This window comes from Panthera pardus, unplaced genomic scaffold, assembly GCF_024362965.1.
Source record: "Panthera pardus isolate Hobbes unplaced genomic scaffold, ASM2436296v1 HiC_scaffold_15, whole genome shotgun sequence".
In the NCBI taxonomy this organism is placed as follows: Eukaryota; Metazoa; Chordata; class Mammalia; order Carnivora; family Felidae; genus Panthera; species Panthera pardus.
Genome location: NW_026526710.1, coordinates 64,669,197 through 64,694,766, shown reverse-complemented (window position 1 = coordinate 64,694,766; position 25,570 = coordinate 64,669,197). Strand labels below are relative to the sequence as shown.

The 25,570-nt window shown below is 43.9% G+C and overlaps 1 protein-coding gene across 6 annotated transcripts; it reads left to right on the top strand.

The window, feature by feature from the left end:
• Positions 1 to 1,522: 1,522 nt before the first annotated feature.
• On the top strand, positions 1,523 to 25,570 carry MRO (maestro). Of its 6 annotated transcripts, none has more exons than XM_053902728.1 (8): positions 1,523 to 1,633; positions 6,134 to 6,278; positions 16,761 to 16,863; positions 18,107 to 18,253; positions 19,215 to 19,397; positions 21,235 to 21,390; positions 22,478 to 22,585; positions 22,944 to 23,984. In XM_053902728.1, exons 3-8 carry the CDS (start codon positions 16,765 to 16,767, stop codon positions 22,995 to 22,997), a joined length of 747 nt encoding a protein of 248 aa, XP_053758703.1. In that variant the 5' UTR covers positions 1,523 to 1,633; positions 6,134 to 6,278; positions 16,761 to 16,764; the 3' UTR covers positions 22,998 to 23,984. The 6 variants fall into 6 exon arrangements, with proteins under 6 accessions (XP_053758703.1, XP_053758702.1, XP_053758704.1 ...); XM_053902727.1 differs by lacking the exon at positions 1,523 to 1,633 and adding an exon at positions 1,654 to 1,995; XM_053902729.1 differs by lacking the exon at positions 1,523 to 1,633 and adding an exon at positions 5,602 to 5,856.

Below are 25,570 nucleotides of genomic sequence, written 5' to 3'. Positions count from 1 at the left end.
AAAGGTACTCTAATTTATTTATTTAACCTATTCCCTGCTGATGGACATTTGCAACAATATTTTGCTATTGCAAATAATAGTAAATATCTGGCAGATAGCATAAATGTCTTAAGGAAGGAGTTCCTTTTTCTAATTTGCACAAAATCACCGTAGCTCCCGGTATAAATGACCATCAACAGAAGTACTACGTCAAAGGGCATATGCAGAAAGACTTTTGATAGATATTGTCAACTTTCTCTCCAAAATGGTTGTACTCAAAGGGATCAGTTTTGACAGATATAGTGGTGGATTCTAAGATCAAAAACTTGCTGTGTTGTTTTAAGCCATGGTCAAGGTTCATTTACCTGAAATTATAAGAAAGAGTGAGAACAGGCGTACTTAAAAGCTAGCAAAAAAAGAAAAAAAAAATCCCAGTGGGTAAGATTGGATGATTTGCTTGTTACCGACTTCCCTGTCCTTTCTGGGGACAATCCAATGTATAGTCTCCTGAAGGAACAAGGACCTAGAGCCCGCAGAGTTAATTCCTGAACATATACGTGTTGATAAAACCATCTTCTCTTGTTCTTTTCTGGAGGACTTAAATGAGCAATATTAAGAAAGGCACAGTAAGCTGTGATGGAGGCTGGGATTATGGGATTAAATATAGATGGTGGGCGTGCATCTGTCATGGGCTGTATAAAAGACATCCTATTACAACAGCTTCTCCAATCCCTCAAGGAAGAGTTAACTGTCCCAACAATAGACTGGATTTCTAATAACAGAAGCACAGCACATATTTTGTGGACACTTTTGGACACGGGTGTATTATTCTGTTAGTAAAATTGTGCCTGAAATTGTGTCATAAAATGCTTACACATTTGTCACTCAGTGGGATTCTGCCTTAAATGTAAAATTGAAGGAAGAGGAAAGGCAGTCTTAAGACTGTTTAAGAAGAAGGAATATACTGAGCAATGTCCGTGACAAAGAAAATGGAGACAAGGAAGGTGGGGGAGAGGGTGGAGAAGAAAGGGATGGGAGGAAGTAAGGCCTGTAGAGATGATCAGGTGAATCTACAGAACTACTGGCTGGTCAAAGCAGGAGAGGAAGCCATACACGGAGACGCCAGTCCCACCAGCTAGCTTTGAGACTTTGGGCAAGTCCCCACTCACTCTGCCTGCCCCTCAGTTTCCCTACTTGTCGAGGAGGCAGGAGAATGACCCCCTCCTAGGACTGAGGGGACAACCTGACAAACAGCATAAGAATGCTTTGGACTGCTAAAAGCAGGGCCAATGACGCATGGTCGAATCTGTGAGGTTGATCAGGACTCCCAGAGTGCTGTCTATTGTCTTCAACAATAAAGTGCATGTAGCTTTCTCACTGGGCCCCTGTAAAATAGGAAACTAATGTGGGAGTCTTCAAAGTTTGCAAAACCGCATGAAATGTATCTCTAGCAATTATCAGGGGTAGATAGCCTACAAAGGTCTTATTATGTATTTCCCTCTTGTGATAAAACTGTAATTCATTCTATGTTTCATCTTCAAGGACAAAATGCAGTTTAGCCGGCCCCCGGCTCCTTTAAAGGACGGCGATGTTCCTGGGATTAGTTACATTCATCTCTTGTCAGGATGAGTGCTCTCCTCACTGCCTAGCTCAGGTAAGACATTTTCTGCACAGAGCATTTTCTGCATTCAGCCGATTCTATTAAACACTGTAGTTCAACACAGTTCATTGATTGCTATAGATTTAACCAGTTAGATTGAAAGATGTTCATAGGCATTGATGATTAGTTTTTGGAAGTAGGGGTATGAGTGATGGTGTGGGCATAATTCATGTTCAGATAGGAAAAGTGTTAAGCTTGAACTTTTTAAAAAACCTTCATTGGCAAAGGGGCGCCTGGGTGGCTCAGTCAGTTAAACGTCTGACTTTGGCTGAGGTCGTGATCTCACAGTTTGTGAGTTTGAGCCCCACATTGGGTGAGCTCAAGCCCTGCCTCGGAGAGCACGAGCCCTGCTTCAGGTGAGCCCCACTTCTCTCTCTCTCTCTCTCTCTCTCTCTCTCCCTCTTTCTCTCTGCCCCTCACTCATTTGTTCTCTCTCAAAAAAGCCAAAAAACAAAAAAACCTTTGTTGACATTTATTTTATGCTGAATGGGCCATAAGTTGTTGTTGTTGTTGTTGTTGTTGTTGTAGTTTTTCCAGTTTCTTCTGGGAAGATGTTTCTTCAGTACAATGATCTGTTCTTTTTCAGTAAGGATCATCCCAGTATGGCAGGAGGAGTTTATATGGGGGTTAATCTGACCCTAAGCTCTGTAAACCCAGAGGCACATTTTTGGGGCCTTGTTCACCTGGCTGAGCTCAGTGACCGATGAATCGATATCTAAACTCTTTAACTTCAGCATTACTCTCTGCATTTTTCAGCACACGCAGTACGATTTTGGGGCCACTGACCTGTGTCTAACCCCATTTTCTGGCCTGAGCCCCACACCATAGTAATGATGGAGTGGCATGCATTGCTTCTATAAAGTGACATCTTTCAGGGACTCAGTGGCTTTTCAGATATACATACCTTTGATTGGGCTGTTTCATGGACGTTCTCAAAGTAAACACAGAGATTTTAACCTCTTGATTTGCATGATTTGTCAGGGTTTTCAGGTTCAAGAGAGTAGAGAACCATTTTCAGAGATCATCTCAGGCTACTTACGGAGGAGTTTTAACTTATTCTTACACTGGGGCACGGATAATGACTGTCAAGTAATAAAGTCAGGAAAACAGAAGGCAGGACAGTCAGACAGTGAATTAGATGAGCAAATAACTGACAGCAACGTTCTGTCCTTAGAAGCTGTCCAGCTGGAGAGCCTGGGTATCACCTGGGTATCGCGAGGCTCCCACCTGGGTATCACGAGGCTCCCACTTCCTTGGGCTGGAGGGTATTTGAAGCCAAGGAATAAACTCGGTGCTTCTCCCTCTGGCATTTACTTTATTCAAAGATGTGAGACAAAAAGACCATGGCTTTTATGAGAAAACAAGACAGAGATGTAGTAGAGTGGGAAGCACACAGTGCTGAGGTTTGAGAAGAGCTGGCTCTGGGCTCTGCCATTGCTGCAGGTGGCTTCTGGAAGAGTCTGGGAAGCACAAGGCTCCCTCTCGCATCCGGGTCATCCACCTGGGCTCCCAAACCCGTGCTGCACCTGCCTCCTGGAATGCTTTTCTTCTCTGTCTCCCTCTGCCGAACTCTGTTTCTGGTAAGTCCGGGTACAGATGCTCCTTCCTTTGCGAAGGATATCCTGATGGACTGCCCTTTGACTCCATGCTCCTTGTCAGCTCCTCTCTATGGGCACATGAGACCATGTCTCTGCTCCTCTCTCTCCTGGCTCCTGGCACAGTCTGAGTATTTTGTCACCTGGCGAGCACTGTGCCTTGTGGAAAGTAGGATCTCAATAAACATGCGAAGAATGAACAATGAATGGATGAGAAGTTGGTATTCCCAATCTGTGCCTGGGCAGGCAGCCGATTTTATTTCTTTTTGGAAGTGAAAATCAAGACAGTGTTTGGCCTGACCCAGAGGGATTTCTTAAAAGAAGATGAGAGGGAGGAAACGAAAACCCTCCCTCTTAGGTAAGTTTCCTGCCGAGACAAGGCTCCATCACAGAAGGAGGGGCCTCTGGCAATGCTCACACTGGAGAAAAGCCATTTGATCGGTAACTATTTGTTCTAATTTCCCAAGTCTGAAGGGAGAGTGAACTGATGATTGATTTAGTTCTGCCTGTTCCCCTTTTCATCAGTAATGCAGACTAAGTAATTATCCTTTTTGATTTCTTTACTTACATCAGCCCCAATAATGTACTTTTGCATATAAGGAAATATTAATTAAGAATGAAAATAGGGTCATCAAACAATAAAATTAAATAATGGTGCATGAAGGACATCATGTCGTCAGTGTATCAATATGTTGCAATCAAATTATCAAAGAAACTTCCTAATTCCCAGAAGAATTGTGCTGTGACCCAAGGCCACATTAGGAGAAGCTTAGCCCTGTTGGGCACCGTGTCCTAATGTCGCTGCTTCCCAAGTTTGTGCTGTGTCTGGAACTCTGTGGGGCTGTTGGCTGTGCCCATGCCCTTCGTGGGAAGTGTTTAACACAGCTGGAGTTGGGTCAGTAAGTTTCCTGGGCACGAGTTTGGGTTCTGCCCATTTGGCAAATGAGGAAGATGCTATTTCTCTGTCAAATATTTTAAAACCTGAATACAAAAGAAACTTTAAACATAGGGGTCGTATATAGTATCTGCTGTGTTCCTGCCCATGCAGTGGGTAATTCAGTCCTGGTGCCCCAGTGAGATTTGGCAGGGATTTCCCTTCTCCAGCAGCCTCTGTTGCCTGATTTAATTTTATCTGCTTTTTGGTCATTCTAAGCACTATATGGATTCGTTCAGCATAGGAAAACGTCCTCCCAAGTCTTATTCCCACTTTTGGGAGCTAACTGAACTCTGGTTTTACAGAAAAGACGACGGCTAATTCGGAAGAATTAAACTTGCTCCTCTTTCTCATGTGTGTGTTAATGTATCTCCAACCCTGTGGCTGCCTCCCAGTTTCAGACAAAAGGGGGGCATCTCTCTCCCTCCTCCCCCTCCTCCTCTGTGCCCCGGACTACCCTCCCCCATGTTTTGTTCCATTTTTGTTTTTGTTTTTGTTTTTGCTTTTTTGCCTCTTCCTCTTCCACTTTCTGCCACTTGCATAATCCAAGTCTCCCTTGCAACTGCTTTCAAACACGGCCAGGCTCAATTCTACTCTAAAAAGCACGCAAGAAAACCGGAACGCCTTTGCTTGACCTTGCTGTCTCTTCTAGTCTATTTACTGCCCTCCTTTTGCAGCAAGACATCTCAATTTCCTCTTTCCACATAGCCCCGTAGCTCTGTGGTCTGGCTTGCCTTCTCTGTCACTGTTGAAACTGCATTCTCAGAGGTCACCACGAGTGTGCAGTGGGCCCAGTCCAGAGAGGGTTTTGTGTTAGCTTAATTATTCTTGTTTTCTCAAGAGCATTACTTTTCCTTCTCTCCGCTTTTTCTTTCAACCTTCCACTCTGACGTACTTCTTTGGTTATATCGTCTGCATATGTCCTAATTGGATTTCCCAAACTTGCCCGTTGCATTGCATGGTGGCTAAGAGTCTGAACTCTGCCTGCAGTTGAACTCTAACTCTGCCACCAATTAATTACATGACATTTGGCAAGGTCGTCTCTCTGTGCCTCGGTTTCCCCATCCTTAATATGGGGGTCACAATAAAAGTACTTAGGTTTGTTGTAAGAATCAAGTGAGATATTCTGTGTAATATTTATCTCCATGTTTGGCACAGAGAAATATCCAATAAACATTTATTAGCATAACAATAAACTCCTAGAGCTTTGAAAATGTAACTTTTTTCTTTTAGAACCTATTCCCCACCTTGCCAAACACAAGGCCAGACAATAAATAGTTATTGATAAGTAGATCTCTGGGAAGTCCAGGGAAGGAGGAAGTACTATTATTCCCAGTTTTTCGTTTTGTTTGTTTTACCAACAAATCAACAGTTTAAATCGGTCCTTTCAGGACCGATGGTGTCTGTTGAGCAGAGAGGGGCGTCAGCCTTAGAGCTCTAGCTGTTGGTGCACCAATCAGTCACAAAGAAGCTGCTTGGCCTGGAACACAGTGTCCCATCCTTAGATTAAATGCGGCTCTAACAGGATTAGGGAAGGAAGGCCTGCAGCTGTGTCCCCAGCCTGGAACCCGTCCATTGAGTGATGCTGCCATCTGGTGGCGTCACGGGGGAAACCGCTCCGGGCAGAGCCCTTTGGTTTGGTGCAGGGGAAGAGCCCAGAATTGCAGTCCTTTCTTTACAAAGTGTGGGTGAGACTCGGAATGACGGAAGAATACGGGGACAACACAGCAAGGGGAAGGGGGAACGACACCTCAGCACACTTTGGGAAAGTAAAGGACACAAGTAATGTTTGCAACCACTAGGAACAGTCTCGCCGGGATTCGGGGGACGATTCCCTTCCCCACCCCAATACCATCATCTAAACTTTCCTTTTTCCCTATAATTCTCAATTTCCAACACTCTGTAGCTGACCCGTGATCCTGAACAGATCTGTTTCACCGTCCCATTTCCTTTCTTCTATGTTAGGAATTCAGAGCTGGGAAAATTGAGCCGAGTCATCCCAGCTGGCGACCCCCCCACCCCCCCGAAACAGCGGATATCGGATATCGGAGTAGCCCGGGACCCCACGCTCCAGCCGCACCTGCTGCACTTGACCACGTGACCGCCACAGGTAAGGCCCGCTGCGCGCGGGGGGCGGGGACTCAGCCGCGGGAGGAGGTCTATCAGGGTTCCCCAGGCCTTTGTGGAATGCCATTCGGGTCCCTGGCATCTGGAGGAGTTGTTCTCTTTGTAAAACTGAAGTGGGCAACGCTGACCATGAAGCCAATCTTTTTTTCTTTTCACAAACTATGTCAATCCAGCTGTGACCAGTAGATAGATTATAGATCATTATATCAAGTCATCAAAGAGTTTTAGGAAGGGAGGGGACTGAAGACGAGATATTGGTGCTTCAAACCGAAGTGTGAACACAGCGTGTCCTTGCCTGATGAGCACGCCTGTCGCCACCTGGGAGCCGGACACAGGCTTAGCACACAGTGAAGGGTAGTACAGATGTGGTGCTGGGACTCTACTCTGCCACCTCGAGCTATTTGACAGGAGTCGTTTACATGACTCTAAGCTCCATTTCCCTCTTTTCTAAAGTGGACATAATTAAGCCGACTTCTCAAGATGACTGTGGAGATTAAATCAAATGCGGGAAAAGCCTCTTATTTGAAAGATTGGGACTGAAGACCTCATGGAAGAAGCCTATTGAAGCAAAGATTCAGAAAAGATGATGCTTGTCTCAAATATCTTACCTTAAAATATAGAATTTCCTCGTCTTTAATGTAGGGCTATGGTCTTTTCTTTGAATATGGATCCACTAGCTGGCGGGTTTTGAGCTGTCTTGCATAAGGCACACGCATAATGCTTCTTCTGTGAATTCTGGTTTTGGTTTCTGTCGGTGGAATGAGAGCTTAAGGGCACCGGGGGGAGACACACGTAAAGTCCCTTCTGCAGAGTGATTCAAATTCCAATTGTTCCACTAAGACTCTTTGCAAACGTTTACCGTCCACACCGATTCTAAGTGGCAGCTTTCTCGTTGTTGAATCTTTCCAAAACATTCCATCTTGCTTTCATAGAAACAACTTCCTTTCTTTGTGTATTCATATTTCATCGATGTCTATAACACTTAACTGTCACGGTTACCATAACAAGCACAGCTGTCAGAAACTGGTTCTTGGTAAGCTTGTAAGGGCTAGTGGAACAGAAGTGAGGAGCAAACACCGTGGGCCACAAGCATTGGTTGGGCCTGGAGAATACAGGGAACCTGGCACGTTGGCTCAGCAGAGGTCCGCAGAAACAGCATCTCCTGCAGTGTATACAAAGTGCTAAATATAATGCCCAGCATACACAGTACCCAATAAACGGTAACTATTAATATTATTATTATCATTAATAAGGTCAGTGTTGGGAGGATTGGGAGAAATCTACCAGTTTCTTCCCCTTGTTTTACAGAAATGATCAAAGTATTTTGTAATTTTGGCCTTTATAATATACCTTTTGGCTTCACTAAGTTAAAGGATTATTGACCATAAACCTTATATTTTGAGTCAGAATCTGGGAGTCAACCTAAAACACAAAGCAATTTTTTTCTTTTTTCTTGTTTTTAGAGTTTATTTCTTTATTTTTGAAAGGGAGAGAGAGCATGCAAGGGGAAGGGGCAGAGGAAGAGGGAGAGATAGAGAATCCCAAGCAGAATCCTCAACAGTGCAGAACCCAACACAGGGCTCAATCCCGTGAACCGAGACCTGATCGCGACCTGAGCCGAAACCAAGAGTTGGACCCTCAACCGACTGAGCCACCCAGGCGCCCCACAAAGCAGTTTTCTACATCACCCTAAATCCATGTCTGTTTCGGAAGACCAGGTGGAATCACAACATGGTGACAAAGACAAGCTCCGGGGTCTCAGAAAAGGCAAAAACCAGGGGAACAGGGCATTAGCACGCTCAGGAAGGACTTCCCGGAAGAAGAAGAGTGGGTTGAAGAATGCACACAGGGATGAATGAAACTATAAGCAGAGCCATGCCATTGGCTTCAAAGTGGCCAGGTGGCCTCCCAGACCCAGTCCCACTGGTCTAGGCACCTGTGTTGACCAGGGCAACCCGCCAGAAAACCCTAATTCCTCATAGCAAAGCGTGGGGGTGACTGGGCTTGCAGATGGAGTTAGAACAGAAATCTAAGAAATCTCTGAATCCAGGGTGCCTGGGTGGCTCACTCAGTTGGGCGTCTAGACGACTTTAGCTCAGGTCATGATCTCGGGGTTCGTGAGTGGGAGCCCTGCGTCCGGCTCCGTGCTGACAGCTCAGGGCCTGGAGCCTGCTTTGGATTCTGTGTCTGCCTCTCTTTCTGCCCCTCCCCTGCTGACACTCTGTCTCTCTCTCTCTCTCCTTCAAAAATAAATAAACAGTAAAAAAAAAAAATCTCTGAATCCATATACATATGTTTATTCATGGTCTGTTTAAAATGCTCCTCTCTGAGACCCTGTATTGCAACAGATGGAAATTTTTCTTTTGTTTGACTGGATTGGGTCTAAAGGACTTAAGTGTCGGAAAGGAAATGGGAAGGAGTGCACGTGGGCAGCGGCAACTGTAGGCTCAAGAGTCACAGGGCTCCAGGTGGGGGTTTTGGGGACCCCCAAGTCACTTTTATGTTTGTTTTCTTTTCTAAGGAAACTTTTTAAGAAACGTGTACGAATTATTGCCTGTGCAGCTCAGGGTGATTTTAATTCTATTGTGAAAAAAATTCAGTGTGCTTCATGAACATATGCAGTCAATGCCTTGTTCTCTGCAAAGTCACCGACATTCTCCCCTCTCTTCTACCCTCTTGGCCCCAGCTGCTCCTCTGACTTCTGGGGTCTCTCCTGATGTGTGAGTATGCCAACTCTGGAGTCATTTATGTTCTGTGTAGAGAACACATACCAGTGTGTGTGCCGTCACACAGCGTAGAAAATGCAGTGCTCAGGCCCTGCGCACTCTGGGATTCTGGTCCAGTAATTCTGGGCTAGGCCTGGGGTTTATAACAAGCACTGCAGGGGGCTCTAACGTCGGAGGCCCAGCCAACACTGTGAGAAATACTTTGCTTTTCCTGCACCAGAGATCAAGATGCAAGTTTGAGCTACATCACAGTTTTTACCTTATGATGGGGAGGTAGGGAGGTAGGCAGGGATTGCTAGCAGAGGTGGTGAGCTAGAGGTGGGGTCCTGCGTGTTTTTCTAACCACACACTGAATATGCCATGAAGAGCACTCAACACTCACGAACTTGGCACTGCTTGAGAACCTTCTGTGACCTTAAACTCTAGAGGTGCCTATTAAGAAGTGACAGGGGGGTGCCCACGTGGCTCAGTGGGGTAAGCATCCGACTCTTGACTTCGGCTCAGGTCATGATCTCACGGTTCCTGAGTTCAAGCCCCATGTCAGGCGCTGGGCCGATAGCATGGAGATTCTGCTTGAGATTCTCTGTCTCCCTCTCTCTCTGCTTGGGATTCTCTGTCTCCCTCTCTCTCTGCCCCTCCCTCGCTTGTGCTGTCTCTTAATAGAATATGTACATATAAAAAAAGAAGTGACAGGGCTGGCTGCTTGGCTTCTGAAGCCTGGAGATGTTTTGGACGGCTAAAAGACTTACTTGCTATGTTAATCCTACAAGAGAATTCTCTCTCAGTGGAGAGAAGCCTCAGGCATGATTTTCTTCTGCCCCGGAACCAGAGACATCAGCCACTTTATCGTGAGGCTTGTGCCACAACCCCCACCCTCCCCAAAGTGAGCAGCCCTCAGCTTGAGGAACTTTGCTTCTTTTAAGCTCCGCCTACCCACGGTCAGACACTAGTCAACTCTGATCTGGAGCATTCAACCCAAAGAGTGGCAGGTTCTAGTGCAACAGCGGGTTGTGTGCAGAAAACCACCCAAGGGAGCAACCAAGCATGTTCTGTCACAGTGTGAATTTTTAAATCCTTTCATTCTGGAGAAGACTGGCATAGTAATACTCTAGTTTCTTTCTCTTAATGAAGTGTTTTCAAGGTGTGGTCCCCAGGCCAGTAGCATCCCAGTATCACCTGGGAGCTTGTTAGAAACGTAGATTTGAGGTATGCCTGAGTGGCTCAGTTGGTTAAGCATCTGACTCGATGTCAGTTCAGGTCACGATCCCACAGTCCTTGAGATTAAGCCCCGTATCCAACTGTGCGCTGACAGCACGGAGCCTGCTTGGGATTATCTTTCTCTCTCCGCACCTCCCCCGCTCCTGCTCTCTCTCTCTCTCTCTCAGAATAAATAAACTTAAAAAAAAAAAAAGAAAGAAATGTAGATTTGGGGTCATCCTTCAGATGTACAAAATCAAAAACTCTGGGGATCAGGTCTGGGACTCTGTTTTAAGAAGCCCTCCAGGCAATTCTAGTGCACGTTCAGGTGTGAGGACCGCTGGCTTCATGTCACGTAAAGCTTATGGGAATGCCTTTATTCAAACACAGACGATATTGCTAATCGGTGGGGTGATTTTTTTCTGGGCTTTTATCTGAGATCCCCATTGTAGTAGTGAGGGGAGGTCTGCTGGCCAGAGATGTAGAAGAAATAGAGACTAGGGGCTGGAGATGAAGGCATGTTTTCATGGATCTCTCCAGTGTCTTCTGACCAAGGGAGCATTACAGAAACCAGCAGGGATGGAGGGGCAAAGACAGTGGAGAAACCAAATCCTCGCGCGCTTCAGGTCAGAGTCAAATGTTCCAAAGCACAGCTGTTTAACAGGGCTGGGTTTTGTCAGCCACCTGTGTTTAAATAAGTTTGCAACTCGAGTAGAGTAGATAGGGTGGCCAACATGTCCAGGTTTCCCCAGGACTTTCCTGGTCTTAGCATTTAAAATCCCATGTCCCAGGGAACCCCTCAGGTCCAGGGTCAGTGTGTATTTTTACCGTACCACCCATCAATTCTCCAGTTCTCAGCAGATACTGACTAGTTGTCCTAGAATTCAATTCAATTCTGACATTATCTCCTGTCACATCCACAGGTTAGGGGCTCAGCCCCACAAGGCAGTCCCCTCTCCCTTTACTTTAGATGCTAATGGCAAGTATGGGGTGTCACCTGTGCTTGTGACCAACCAGCTATATTGGATGTTCCCACATTCCCCTCCTTGGGTTTGATGAATTTGCTAGAACGGCTCACAAAACTCAAGAGAAACATTTTATTTACTGAGTCATCGGTTTATTATAAAAGGATGTAACTCAGGAAAAGCCAATGGGAGATACAGAGGGTAAGGTATGGGGCAAGGGCGGAAAGCTTCTATGCCCTCTCTGAGCGTGCCACTCTCCCCAAATCTCCACTTGTTCAACAATCCAGAAGCTCTCTGAACGCCATGCTTTTGGGTTTTTGTAGAGGCTTCATTTTACCTTGGCACCACGATTAAATCATTGGCAGTTGGTTGTTGAATTCTATCTGCAACCTCTCTGGCCTCCCAAGAGGAGAGGGTGGGACTGAAGTTTCCAACCCTCCAATTCCCCTGGCAACCAGCTTTATCCTTTGGTGAGAAAGGGCTTTCTGAAAGTAGCCTCATTAACATGACAAAAGATGCCTCGATCACTGTGACCACTTAGGAAAGTCTAAGGGTTTTAGGAGCTCTGTGCCAAGAATGGGGACAAAGACTAAGTATATATTTACTATAGATCACAATATTGCAGGGCAAACCAAGGTGATTGGTCACTAGTCACGCCAGCTCAGTGACTGCCCATTGGAATTACTCGGTGAGTTTTAAAAATTACCGATGCTGGAGATGGTGACAGACTTGGTCTCTGGTACAGCCAGTGCATTAGGATATTAAAAGTTCCTCAGGTGATTTTATTGCAGCTGGGGTTGAAGAACCCCTGCAGCACCTGAATATCATTTCTCCTACCAAAAAAATTTTTAAACCAAAACAAAAAACAATGGTTCTGATGAAGTTAGACTCCTACCACATACCGTATACAAAAATAGCCTCAAAATGGATCAACAATCTAAATATAAGAGCTGAAACTACAAAAATCTTGGAAGAAAACAGGGGTAAGTCTTCATGACTTTGGATCTGGCAGTGGATCCTCAGATCATTAAAAGCATGAGCGACAACAGCCATGAAAATAGATAAATTAGACTTCGTCAAAATTGAAAACGATGGTGCATCAAAAGACATTGTCAAGAACTTGAAAAGACAACCTACAGAGTGGCAAAAAATATTTGTAAATCGCATATTTGATGAGGGCCTAGGATCCAGAATATATTAAGAAATCTAGGGGCACCTGGGTGGCTCAGTGGGGTAAGCGTCCAACTTTGGCTCAGGTCATGATCTCACGGTTCATAGGTTCGAGTCCCACGTCGGGCAGCTCAGAGCCTGGAGCCTGCTTTGGATTCTGTGTCTCCCTCTCTCTCTGTGCCTCCCCCACACACTCTGTCTCTCTCTCTCTCAAAAAAAAAAAAAAAAAAAAAAAAAAAAACCCAAGAAATCTACAACTCAAAAACAAGCAGCCCATTTAACAAACAGGCAAAGATTTGAATAGACATTTTTCTGGAAAAGATATTGAAATCACCAACAAGGGCACAAAACGATGCCATTAGTCACTAGGGAAGTGCTAATCAAACCCACATGGACATGCCACTTCACACGCACTAGGATGGAAATGATGATGATGATGATGATGATAATCAATCGGTTGTTATTGGAAAATAACAACTGGTGATGTGGAGAAATTGGAACCCATGCACATCACTGGTAGAAATGTAAAGTGGTGCAGCCACTTGGGGATTCCTCAAAAAGTTACACATTGAATTACCACACGACTCAGCAATTCCACTCTTACGGATAGACCCAAAGGAATTGGGAGCACACCAGTGTTGACAGCAGTGCTGTTCTTAATAGTTAGGAGGTGAATATAACCCAAGTATCTATCAACAATGAAATGGATGGATAAACAAATGTGGTGTATCCATATCTAGGCCTACGTTGGAGATATTGTGGGTCAGGTTCCAGAACGCTCAATAAAAGTGAATATTACAATAAAGTGAGTCAAATGAATTTTTGATTTCCCAGTGCATATAAAAATTATGCTTACACTATACTATAGTCTGTTAAATGTGCAATAGCATTATGTCTAACAAAATATACACGTTAATTAAAAAGACACTTTATTGCTAAGAAACCGTCATCTGTGTTTTCAGCAAGTCATAATCACTGATCACAAATCATCGGAAGAAATATAATAATAATGAAAACGTTTGGAATATTGCAAGAGTCACCCAATGTGACACAGAGACACGAAGTGAACAAATACTACTGGAAAAATGGCACCACTAGACTTCCTTGACACAGGGTTGTCACAAATCTTCAATTTATAGAAAACACAGTATCTGTGAACTGCAGTAAAGCAAAGTGTAATAAAATGAGGTATGCCTGTCATGGAATATTATCCAGACATAAGAAGGAATGACATACCAATAAATGCTATTACATGGTTGAACCTCAGAAACATCATACCAAGAAAAGGCTAGACACAAAAGGTTACAATATTGTATGATTCTATATAAAATACCCAGAATAGGTCAATCCATAGGGACAGAAGGCATAAAAATGATTGCCAGGGACTGCAGTGAGGGCAGCATGGGGAGTGACTTTGTCGTGGGTATGGGGTTTTCTTTTTGGGGTGATGAGAAAGTTTTAGGACCAGATAGAGGTGGTAGTTGTGCAACATTGTTAAAGTAGTTGCGTGGTACATGGATTTCACCTCTTTTAGAAAAAATCAACAGTTCACTCTTAGGTACAAAATAGAATTGAAACTGATCGCTTTAGCAGTCAAAAACCCGACACAGCTGGCCTTTAACTACTTTCTGTTGCCTCCTCTTTTACACTCTATTTTAATTGTTGTTACCGCTGCTACCAGGACACTAGCTACATGGAACCCCACTGGAATCCCAATGCGTCAAATATGCTCCTGCATCTCCTTTATTTTTATCCTTGTATTTTTTGCTGTTAATTTTGGGCTTTGTTAACCAACTTTATTAAGTATTTTTTGCCAGATTGATTATTGTTATATTTGGGTTTTTTAAGTTTATTTATTTATTTTGAGAAAGAGAGAGAGTGGGGAAGGGGCAGAGAGAGAGGGAGAGAGAGAATCCCAAGCAGGCTCTGCACTGTCAGCACAGAACCTGATGCGGGGCTCAATCTCATGAACTGTGAGATCATGAACTGAGCCGAAATCAAGAGTTGGACACTTACCCGACTGAGCCACCCAGGTGGCTCATATATATATATATATAATTTTATTAATTAATTTTATTTATTATTATATTTATTATTTTTATTAACTTATTAAATTTATTAAATTAATTTATCGAATTAATAAATTTATTAAATTAATTTAAATTTTATCAATTTATTTTGTTATTTTATTTATTATTTATTTTATTAATTTATTAATATATTAATACATATAATTTTTATTTATTTGCTTGTTTTTTAAAATATAACTTATTGTCAGGTTAGCTAACATACAGTGTATACAGTGTGCTCTTGGCTTCGGGAGTAGATTCCCATGAATCATCACTTACGTACAACACCCAGTGCTCATCCCAACAAGTGCCCTCCTCAGTGCCCATCACCCATTTTCCCCATTCCCTTTCCCCCCCATATTGTTTTTTAATTGAAATATAATTAACATACAATGTTATATTAGTTTCAGGTATGCAACACAGTCACTTGACAATTTATTGATTGTATTATATATTGATATTATTGATTGTATTCCGTGTGCTGAATGCCTCTTCTCTAAAGTTCACCGACATGCAGGGTCTCTACCAGCTGTTCCAGCCCACAGTCCTCTCTTGACTCTTGTGGCTCTTAACTTTACACCTTGCCCTCAAAATGTGGTCCTCATACCAGCAACAATGGCGCCCCCCCTAGGAGATTATAAGAAAGGCAGCATCTGAAACCTTCACTGAGTGAATCTGCATTTTAACAAGATCCTCTCATGACTCAAGTGCACGTTAAAGTCTGAGAAGCACTGGTTTATACTAGTTCAGACTGGTTTATACTGTTTATACTAGTGCACCTCAAATCAGGCTGTAGATCAGAATCACTTTGTGAGCTGTATTTATTTATAATATATATTTTATTTTTTTAATGTTTATTTTTGAAAGAGAGAGAGAGAAAATGTGAATGGGGGGAGGAGCGGGGGGGGGGGGGGGCAGAGGATCCAAAACAGGCTCCATGCTGACAGCAGTGAGCCTGATGTGGGCCTCAAGCTCATGAACCATGAGGTCATGACCTGAGCTGAAGTCAGACGCTCAACTGACTGAGCCACCCAGATGCCCCTATAATGTATATTTTAAATAAGATATACCCATGGTAAAATTACAAAAACTGTAGATATAGAAAAAAGTATGAATAAGCAAGTCTTCTTCCTACCCCGGTTGCTCAGATTTCTACCCCCAAAGACAATTTTTGTTAAAGCTTCTTGGGTTTTCTTCCCTGTTCTCTTTACATATGCAAGCATATGTGTGCATGTATATATTTCCCTTTCTGTTCTTTTTACACAAACAGTAGCATACTGATTTCCAGCTTTCACTCAATAGCATGTTTTGGAGATCATTTTAGCATATGTAGGTCTGCCCAATATTCCTTTTTTCCTTCTGAAAAAGGATGTTTATTAACATATATCATCTATATAGATTTTTCTTTTTTTAAGTTTTTTTTTAGAGTTTTTGCCCAATATCCTTTCTAATGACTGCGTAGTAGTTATCCTGTAGCTGTATATTTGTAATATATATGTGTAACTTGCTTGTATTAAATAGTAAGTTACAACTATTAAAGGACACTGCATTACAAAGATCACTTGTTACAAAGTAGTGCCTATCCTATGTATGCGTTTGAGCATCTGAGCTACAGTGTATCTGTAGGATGCAAGGATCGCTGAAAGATATGTGCGTCTCAAAATTGTAAGAGATGATATCCAGATCCCCTCTAAAATCCCAGTATACATTCGTGGGGAACTTTAAAAAACACAAAGTTTTGGGGCGCCTGGGTGGCGCAGTCGGTTAAGCGTCCGACTTCAGCCAGGTCACGATCTCGCGGTCCGTGAGTTCGAGCCCCGCGTCAGGCTCTGGGCTGATGGCTCGGAGCCTGGAGCCTGTTTCCGATTCTGTGTCTCCCTCTCTCTCTGCCCCTCCCCCGTTCATGCTCTGTCTCTCTCTGTCCCAAAAATTAAAAAAAAAAAAAAAAAAGTTGAAAAAAAAAAAAAAAACCACAAAGTTTTTTCAGGCTACTTTTTACTTCCACTCGTGAGGATCTGTGTGGTCGGGGCCCAGAGTCTTCATTTCATCTCTTTGGAGATTCTGATACAGGGAGGCTCTGGGATGGAATGGGAATCAGGGGACAGACCATTGATGCCTCTGCTGCCTTTCCTCCTGCTCTTTATCTTTCCACAGGACTGTCCCATCTCCTCACCAAGGGTTCTGGTTCCCAAGGACAAGCCTCAGGGATGTTGTTTCTTTGTGTCCTTACCCCGGCACAGTGCTTTGTATGACATTGCCTGTCGAGGACAAGGCTCGGAGGAGTGTTTGTGGCTCATATGACAATTCTGGTGGGTTTTTTGTTTGTTTTGTTTTTTAGTCCCATGGACCAAACACAAAAAAGAATCCTGGGCCAGCCCCTGCCGATCCCCACCACCCAGCCTAAGAAGAAAAGGACGTCAATGGTGTCTTTCTTTTCCAAGGTCTGTCACCAAATGTTATAAACAGAGGTCCCTCCCTACCAGCCACTTTGTAAAGTGTGCTTGCCTGGTCTGCATTAGTTCTGGAGGCTCCACCGATGCTCCTTTTGAAAAAAAATGCTTGGTGACACTTCTTATAACTCAGACAGAATGTTTACAGGAGAACGAGATGAGCTGGGAAGAATTTAGCTTGCTGCACACTTAATAATAATAAAAATATGGAATAAAGTGCAATGAATATTGAGAAATAGTGATGAGACTTGGTAATCAACCAGATACCCAATAGAGCCATGGGTCCAGCCTCTAGCCCCTCACTACTAAGGATAGTGAGGAGGTGGCTTTTTCTTGGATTTTGTCTGGATCATGCATTGTCCTTGGTTCTGACTCCAGTACATGTGTGTGAAGCCTAGAACACTGGGGCCTTCCTGGAAGCATATGTTCACTACAGAGGTAACCCATCTCTTGCCCTGCAGTTAGAGTTTAGTCCTTGAAGTAGGTTCCTGTGTCAGCTGCACAGTGTTCCCCAATTTGCATTCTTTATACATTTCTTTTCCTAATCTTAATTGCTCAGATGCGTGCATCCTGGGGTGGGACATCCTACAGGTGCCCTGAAATGTTTGTAGATGTGCTTTGCTAGCTAGGTCAAGTGTTGTTGAGAGGTTGAGGAGGATCGGTGCCAAGAGTTAACCCTTGGATTTAGCCACATTAGTGGGGCCATCAACCTGATCCCAGAAGGTTCAAGAGATAATGGAGAGAGGAATTGGAGAAAACAAGTAGAGACACCTTTTTCAAAGTGTTCGGCTACAAAGTAGAGCAGAATAATGGGGAAGAGCTGGAGGGAAAAGAAGGGTCAGGGAAACTCTCTCCTTTGAGTTGGAAGCAGTACAGCATTCCTTGTCCTGTGGAGGGTCACTGTTCTCAGCTCACATCAACTGTCTAAAGCCCCCTTTCTTCTGAGCTCTAGCACACCCTCAGTGGTCCTCGGGCACCTGCCATAAGCCCCACCCAACCTACTCAACACCAGCCCTGCATTATTTTTCTCTACCTATTTCCTCTTCCATCCATTTTCTTCATTATGTAGAGCCACTAACGTATTTCCAGCAAAAATCAGGTGTCTTTGGGTGGACAAAGAAAGGCTGAATCGAGCAGGCAACACAGAAATTTTCTTTAGAGGGAGGGCTTGGGGTTGGGATAGGTATGACTCTGAACACTCCCCAGATCAATACATTTTTTACTTACTACCCAGATCTCTTGGACAGTGAGTCTCCAGAATCAGGAGCCTCCGAAGAACGTGTTTTTCATCTTGGCAGAAAGAGCCCAGGACCCCAATGCTAAAAAGCGTCACATGGCAATGAGAGGCCTGGGAGCAATGGCCTCTGAGACCCCTGACAAGGTAGGAGGGGAAGGTGGCACCCAGCCAGGCTGACGGCCTGAAGTCCCCAGCGCTGGCACCTCACGTACTGGTTTTCTACTGCTGGGTGACAGGTCATCGCACACCTGGCGGTCATCATCTTGCAGTTTCCTTGGGTCAGGACTTTAGGCACAGCTTAGCTGGGTCCTCCGCTCAGGATCTCACGAGGCTGCAGTCAATATGGGCCAGACTGCATTCCTTTCTGACACCTGTCCCCTCACAGCCTGTGAGCTTACATCTTCAAGGCCAGCAGGAAAGCCTCTAGCACTCATGCTGGCTAAGATGGAATCCCATGTAATGTAATGTGACCGTGGGAATGATATCCCATCACCACTGTCATAGCCTGTAGGCTGGAAACAAGCCACTGGTTTCTTCCGCACTCAAGGGAAGGAGATTGTACAAGGGTGTGACTCATTTGCAGTTATATGATAGTCGTTGCACCTCAGTATTATCAGCCTTGGGAAACAGAGCTGCAGGTGGGATTAACACACACCTGGACGTCCTCCTCTTGGGTGAATTTGATTTATTTTTGAATAATTACGCTTGTTCGGTAAAAGGTGTTATTCCCACCTCTGCCTTCAGTATCCATCAGCTTCCGTGACCATTCCGTCTCATCTTCTATAAAAGTACCCACTACGCCCCGGATGCCTAGATCATCCAGCCTTCCATACTCCTTGATGTGCCCTCGCTGGCCTCATCTGCTCAGAGGCCAAGCTCCAGATTGCTCTTTCGGTTCTTCTTCCAAGACCGAGCTGGCTCTTGGGTCAGGTTGATGGAAGCATTTGTACAGTAATAAGAGTTGTTGTGGCAGTTCCTGAAGAAAGCCATGCTCTTTGTCCAGGTCCTTGCTTATTGGAAGATTAGAAGTGGGATTGCTTTTCAACTCACTGGGAGCAATTCCTCAGTTGCTAGAATATTAATGCTTTTCACACCTTGTTAACAGGTGAAAAAATATAAGAAAATTGTCCTAGACCTGCTGGTGCATGGCCTGTATGACCCTGTGAGTGCTGACGTCATCCACGAGAGCATGAAGACTCTGACCATCCTCCTGGGCAAGATCCAGGGGAAAAGTTTGGGCTCCTTCTTCATAGACATCACTCTCCAGGCCAGGACTTTACTAGATGACGTAAGCGAGATGATTCAGAAGATTTCTGGGTTATTAAAGTTGAAGTGGGATTAGAAACATGAGCCCTGGCTGTGTTGCTCAGAGAACATGGTCTCTATTACTAACTTACTAATTAAGAAATCATACTGCGAGCCTAGTAATGTACCGGGGGGTTATGGAAAACGTATAAAGAATAGCATTCCATCACTACCCCTTAAGGAGTTTTTGTTTTTATGGAGGAGTGAATATACGTCCAATGAGGATGGGGATGGCGATAGCATTGCCAACGTGCGTTCGGTGCTCTCTGGCGAATGTGACAATAACCATAGCCTTTAGCAAGCCCTGACTGTGTGCCAGGCGTGGGGCTAGGCAATTTTCGTGGGTTATCTCAGATAATAGCCCTGTGAGGTAGGCACTGTTAATATCTTCACTGTATAAATAAGGAAAGCACAGCACAGAGAGGTTAGGTAACTTGCCCAAGATTCACAGAGCCAGCAAGTGGATATGAAACCAGGCCCTCTGATCACAGGAACTGTGCTCTTCATGGCCAGGTGACCAGGCAGGTTAAGCAGAAAGTACACTGTGTAGTCTGGATCTGAGATACTGCAGTTACACACGTACACTCTCTCTCTCTCTGTCTCTCTCTCTCTCTAACAGAAAGATAGTATCTGTAGAACAGGAAACAGAGCTTTTATTTACTCACAGAGCACCATGCATGAGCTCCCCACACCGAATTCTCCAGATGAACCTGCACCCCACGAGAGGAAGAAAAATCTTGAAATTACAAAATCTGGAGTTTATATATAGGAGCTTCTGGCACATTTGCCTCTCCTCCCGCTAAGAGAGACAGAGAGATGGAGAGACCTTTGCTCTGGAATGTGAACCAGTCATCTCTGGGGAGGGGAGAGGAAGGTGTCTACTTTACCTCCCTGGAATGTAAACAGATATCTGCAGGGAGATGTCTCAAAATCTCTCTGGAGGTGTCATCTTAATTTCCAGGACTCATTTGCCGTGCAATCATTTTTTTAATACCTGGTGAGGATGGAGATGATGATAGTTGGCTGTAATTGTTTTAAAGTTCACTTATTTATTTTGTGAGAGAGTGAGTGCACAAGCAGGGGAGGGGCAGAGAGAGAGGGAGAGAGAGAGAACCCCAAGCAGGCTCCACACTGGCAGCACAGAAGCCTGACGCGGGGCTCAAACTCACAAACCGTGAGATCCTGACCTGAGCCGAGATCCAGAATTAGACACTTAACCTTGCTAAAAGTCAAGGTACATAACAGTGGCATGGTGTGCTTCCATTTGTGTAAAAACGTGAGAAAGGACTACGTAATATATATTTTATTCTGTTTCTTCCTAATTTTCTGGAGGGCTACACACAAAATTTATAGCTTTGTTCATTCATGGGAAGGAAAATTAGTGGCGGGCAGAAAGGGGTAGGAAGGAGACTTACATATATATATGTATATATTTATATATATATGTATATAGTTATATATGTATATGTATATACATATATATATATATGTATATATATATAACTATTTGGTTATTTTGAATTTTGAACCGTATAAATGTATTCTATCTCCAAAACACTGTCTAATAAAGAAAAGAGCTGGGGAGCTGGGATTAGCACAGAGGTCCCCCATTCTAGTCTTCTTGTCTGCTAGAGAAGACGTTCACTGAAGACTCAGCCTGTCTCCTCTGTCCCCCATCTCAGCCAGCTAAGCGCTTTAGACTGGATCTGGTGACCCACCTCCTACCATGCAACAAAGATTGATGGCTGCGTTGTTTTCTGATGCCCTTGCATTTGGGCAATGACTTGGATTTTGTTGTTTTCTTTACTGGGGATCCACAGGAGAATGACAACCTGAGATATTCAGCCTTTGTCCTGTTTGGGCAATTGGCGGACTTTGTTGGGCGGAAATGGAAGAAATTTTTCACCAGTCAGGTTAAGCAGACTCAAGATTCCCTCCTGACACATTTACAGGACAGAAATCCCCAGGTGGCCACGGTAAGTCTGGGATTCCCCAACTAACTGCATGAAAGCTCTGTGCCATTCATCAAGGGGGCTGTGGCGCTGCCCCGTTGGGATGCTGGACCCTCTGTTCCCGCCAGTTCAGTTATGCTGTACTTGCTTGTGCCAGTGCGTCCCTGTGAATCCTGAGAAAGGCGTCTACTCAGGGTGTCATCTCTCTCTGAGCCAGAGTGCTGGTTTCCAGGGTGCCTGGCTGGCTCAGTGAGTGGAGTGTGCAACTCTTGATCTCAGGGTCATGAGTTCAAGCCCCACATTGGGTGTAGAGACTACTTAAAAATAAAATCTTTTTTTTTTTTTTTAAAGTGTTATCTTCCATTAGCTCCTCTCCCACCCACCCAATCTCAGCACGTGTCAATGCTAGATAAACTCAGGTTAATGGAGAGTGGGGGCAGAGAGGCCCAGGTCTAGTCTCTGGGGCAGTAGCCCACATAACAATGATATTAATTCAGGCCAGTTAGCTTCTCTCACTGTGCCTGGTGTAGATTTCCCACCTTTGGCTTCTCAGTCCCCGGTAGAGCTTTTGTTTTATTCTTGGAGAAAACACATCCTAACGAGGTTGGATCAACTGCAGGCCTGCTTTGAAGTGGGGGAGTATTTCAAAACCACTGAGAGCAAAAGTTTCCATCGAACACTTGTCTTCTTTAAGTTAGTGCACACGGGAGGGACAGAGACAGAGAGAGAGGTATCAAACTTAGGAATCAGAACTACTTTTGATGGGACAATAATAAGGGCTGTGGTAAACTATAAAGTTATGCTCTCGCCACCAGCCCCAAATTATAAACACGGCCACCTTATAAGCAAAATCCTTTAAGGTTGATGTCTCCCATCCAAGTACTAACCGGGCTCGGCCCTGCTTAGCTTCTGAGAGCAGACGAGATCGGGCATGTTCTGGGTGCTATGTCCTGGTTAACAAGACGAGGTTGATGTCTTCGAAACTTCTGGAAGTTACTTTTATACCCTCAGTAGCCCCCAGACCACAGATTGGGTACAATGCTCTTCCTTGCTTGGATTATAGAACTCTCTAATGTTTTTGACAATAAGATGGTAATACTATTTTTCTCAGGCTTGCAAAACAACATTTCGAGCCTGTTCTCCATATCTGAAAGAAAGAAAGGAATACAGCTTCCAGAGTGAAGCAGATCAAAGGAACCCTAAACTCTGCCGGCAGCTGGTGAGTGAAAGAGGGTAGGAGAGAATTCCTAGAGGCCCCTGACCTCCTGGTGTCAACCCAGAAGGTGGACAGCCACACAAGGGAGTCACTCCCCATAAAATGACTCAGGCCAATTATATTTCCAATAATATTGTCACTGACCCATCATGCAATGTAAATGACAAAATGCCCCGAGGATTGTGCACAAAATCTATTGGTACTCCCAGTTTAGATCAGTAGGCAATGATCTCCACCTCTGAGAATCTGAAGATTGATCGTCCTCATGCTCTGTGCTTGACAACTATCTATCTACACCTTCTAGAGTCAAGGAAGCGTATTGAATCCATCCCTCACGTGCCCTTTTGCTGATTTCTTTCAGAGCCACTATCATCCAGAGCTCCTGCAGTTCCTCTATGCAAATAGGATTCTGTAAACACAGAGCAGCAGGGAAATTGTTCCAGTGAGCACCTTGCAGGGGGCCGAGAGTCCCCCTCTTTTAACTCTTCTGGATGCTTCTGCTTGCCTCTTGTGTTTGTAATAGCAAACAGGATGCTGGGAGAACAGATGATGGCAGTTGCGTGGACTTGTATAATTATATCCCAAGCAAATTCTAAATTGCTTCTATATATATCATCTTCTCCCCATACAAATTTGATGAGAAGGTACACACTTTGTTTAAAACATTTAAAGTATGTGTAGATTCAGTGCTTATTTCTCAGCCTTTTCCTTCTTAAGTTCATCTCGGTCACCTCTCTTTTATTTTTAATGTTATTTTTAATTTCTGAGGCTTAGGAGAATATTATTTGAAGTATTTTTTTTTTTAAATCTGCTATTGACACTTTGGTATTGATACCTTTTGTTGGCAAGATCTATTTAAAGTCGGCCAAGGGACCAAGAAGGGGGTTTAGAGGGTATCTTTAGCTTCTCCTAATCTTCAACAGTCATTGCCTTTTAGATCATTCCAAACATGAATTAATAAAGAGAAAAAAATATCTATAAAGCACGGGGTTAAAAAAAACCCATAGTAATGTATGGAATGATAAGGAACATTTACTGAGAATGTTTATTGGACACTAAGCACTTTGCAAGTATTATTTACAGCCTATGAGAAAAGTACTATTATTATCTTCATTTTATAGGTGGGAAAACTAAGGCACGGGGAAATTAAGTAGCTTGCCCAAGATGACCCAGTGAATGGATGGAGCCAGAATTCAAATCTGTATGGACGGACTTCTGGAACATTTAATTACAATGTGATTCTGCTTCAATGTGGAATAATTGACAGATGGTTAGAAATGTAAAAAACAAAACAAAAACACATTAAAAAACTGCCTAGCTGCTGCTCTATTTAACTCAGTTAACTTTTGCTTTTATATGTGCTAAGTACACATTTTTATTAATTAAATTTGTGATCTGAGTATATATTTGTATTTGTCACCTCTTGGCTAATTAGGTCAATTTTGGTGACCGATTCTAGTCCTATGAGGGATCACATGGCTCTTGTAAAAATTTCAGGAAAAATCTCTTCATCCCTCTGACCTTCTGTCCAACCAGTTTGCTTCCCAAGCGTCTCCTATAGAAATTCTGGTATTACCACTGAACTTGGCATTCAGACCATACTGGACAAGTCTGGGAAATGGAAAACGTAAGAGGGTAATAAAGGCTGTAGAGGGATCTTAATGTCATTCTGAAAACCAAGAACTCCATCTTCTGCTCTAGCTCTCCAGAGACAGGGCCTTGTAACACAGATGAGGGCTGAGTTGTCTCCTAGGAGAGACAAGGATGTGGCAGATGGCAGAAGGGGGAGTTGGAGCACGAATGGGTTTTCTTTCTTCCCATTTTGAAGCTGGGGTACATGACCTGGGGAGCTCTTGGGAGTGACACAGGCTCAGGAGCAGGAGGGATGGTTCTGAGCTGAGAGCCCTCTCCCTTCCCAGATGTTGGCCTGTTTGAAACTATGTTCCAAGGTCCGTTTAGAATCTGATGCAGTTCGATTAAGTGATCAATAGTGGCTTGAGAACTGCATTTTGCTAGCATGCAAAAAGGTGGAGGTAGAGTGAGGCAGGCAGGTTATGTGCTGTAGAGCAGAAACATCAATGTACTTAAGGCCCGTTAGCTGATTAAAATTGTGGAAGATGCTGTTGAATTGACTTTAAGATTTCTGGTAGACTGGTAACTCTGGTGGCCTCCAAAGAATCATGCCTCCTGATATTCATGCCCTTGTGTAGACCTCTCCCCTTGAATCTGGGCTGACTTTGTGACCCACTTTAACCATTAGAATATGCTGAAAATACCACCGTGCCAATTTTAAGCTACTTTTTAAGAGCTTCCTTTTTTGTGCTCCGGGTGAAGCCAGCTGCCATGTAAGAAGTCAGATTACCAGAAACAAAGAAGAATGTCTGAGACCACCATTTTGGAAGGAAAACCAAGCTAACCACATGCAATGCCTTGTGGAGGAGAGCTGAGGAACTCAACCTACAATGAAGTCTGAGGTCCAGATGTACGATACAAGTTGGCCGTTCCAGCCAGACCTCAGTTGTTCAAGCTACCCCAGCTGACACCCCGTGGCAAAGAGATGAGCTATCTCCATAAAGCCCATCCAAAATTGCAGAATCGTAAGCAGGTTAATCAAATCAAATCATTGTTGTTTTAAACCACTAATCTTTGGGATAGTTTATTACTCAGCAATAAGTAACCAAAAAAGATTCCTTATCATTAATTTGTCTTTTGGCCAGTTTCATTTTGCTCTTAATAAGTCCACTTTGAGTTTGAACTACATTTCTAGAAGGTTATCATGGAGCTCTGTGGTGAGAGCAGGGACACCTTGCTTTTGTACCGCAAGCCATGCCTTGTTTTCCTTTTTGTATCTCACCGAATGTATCACAGCACCTAGCACGTAGCAGATGATCAAGAAATATTTGCTGAATGACTAAATAGTTCCAAATTGTAGTGGGAATAGAGTCCAAACTAGTTTGCTATTCTGGGCTCTCAGCCATGGGTTCACAC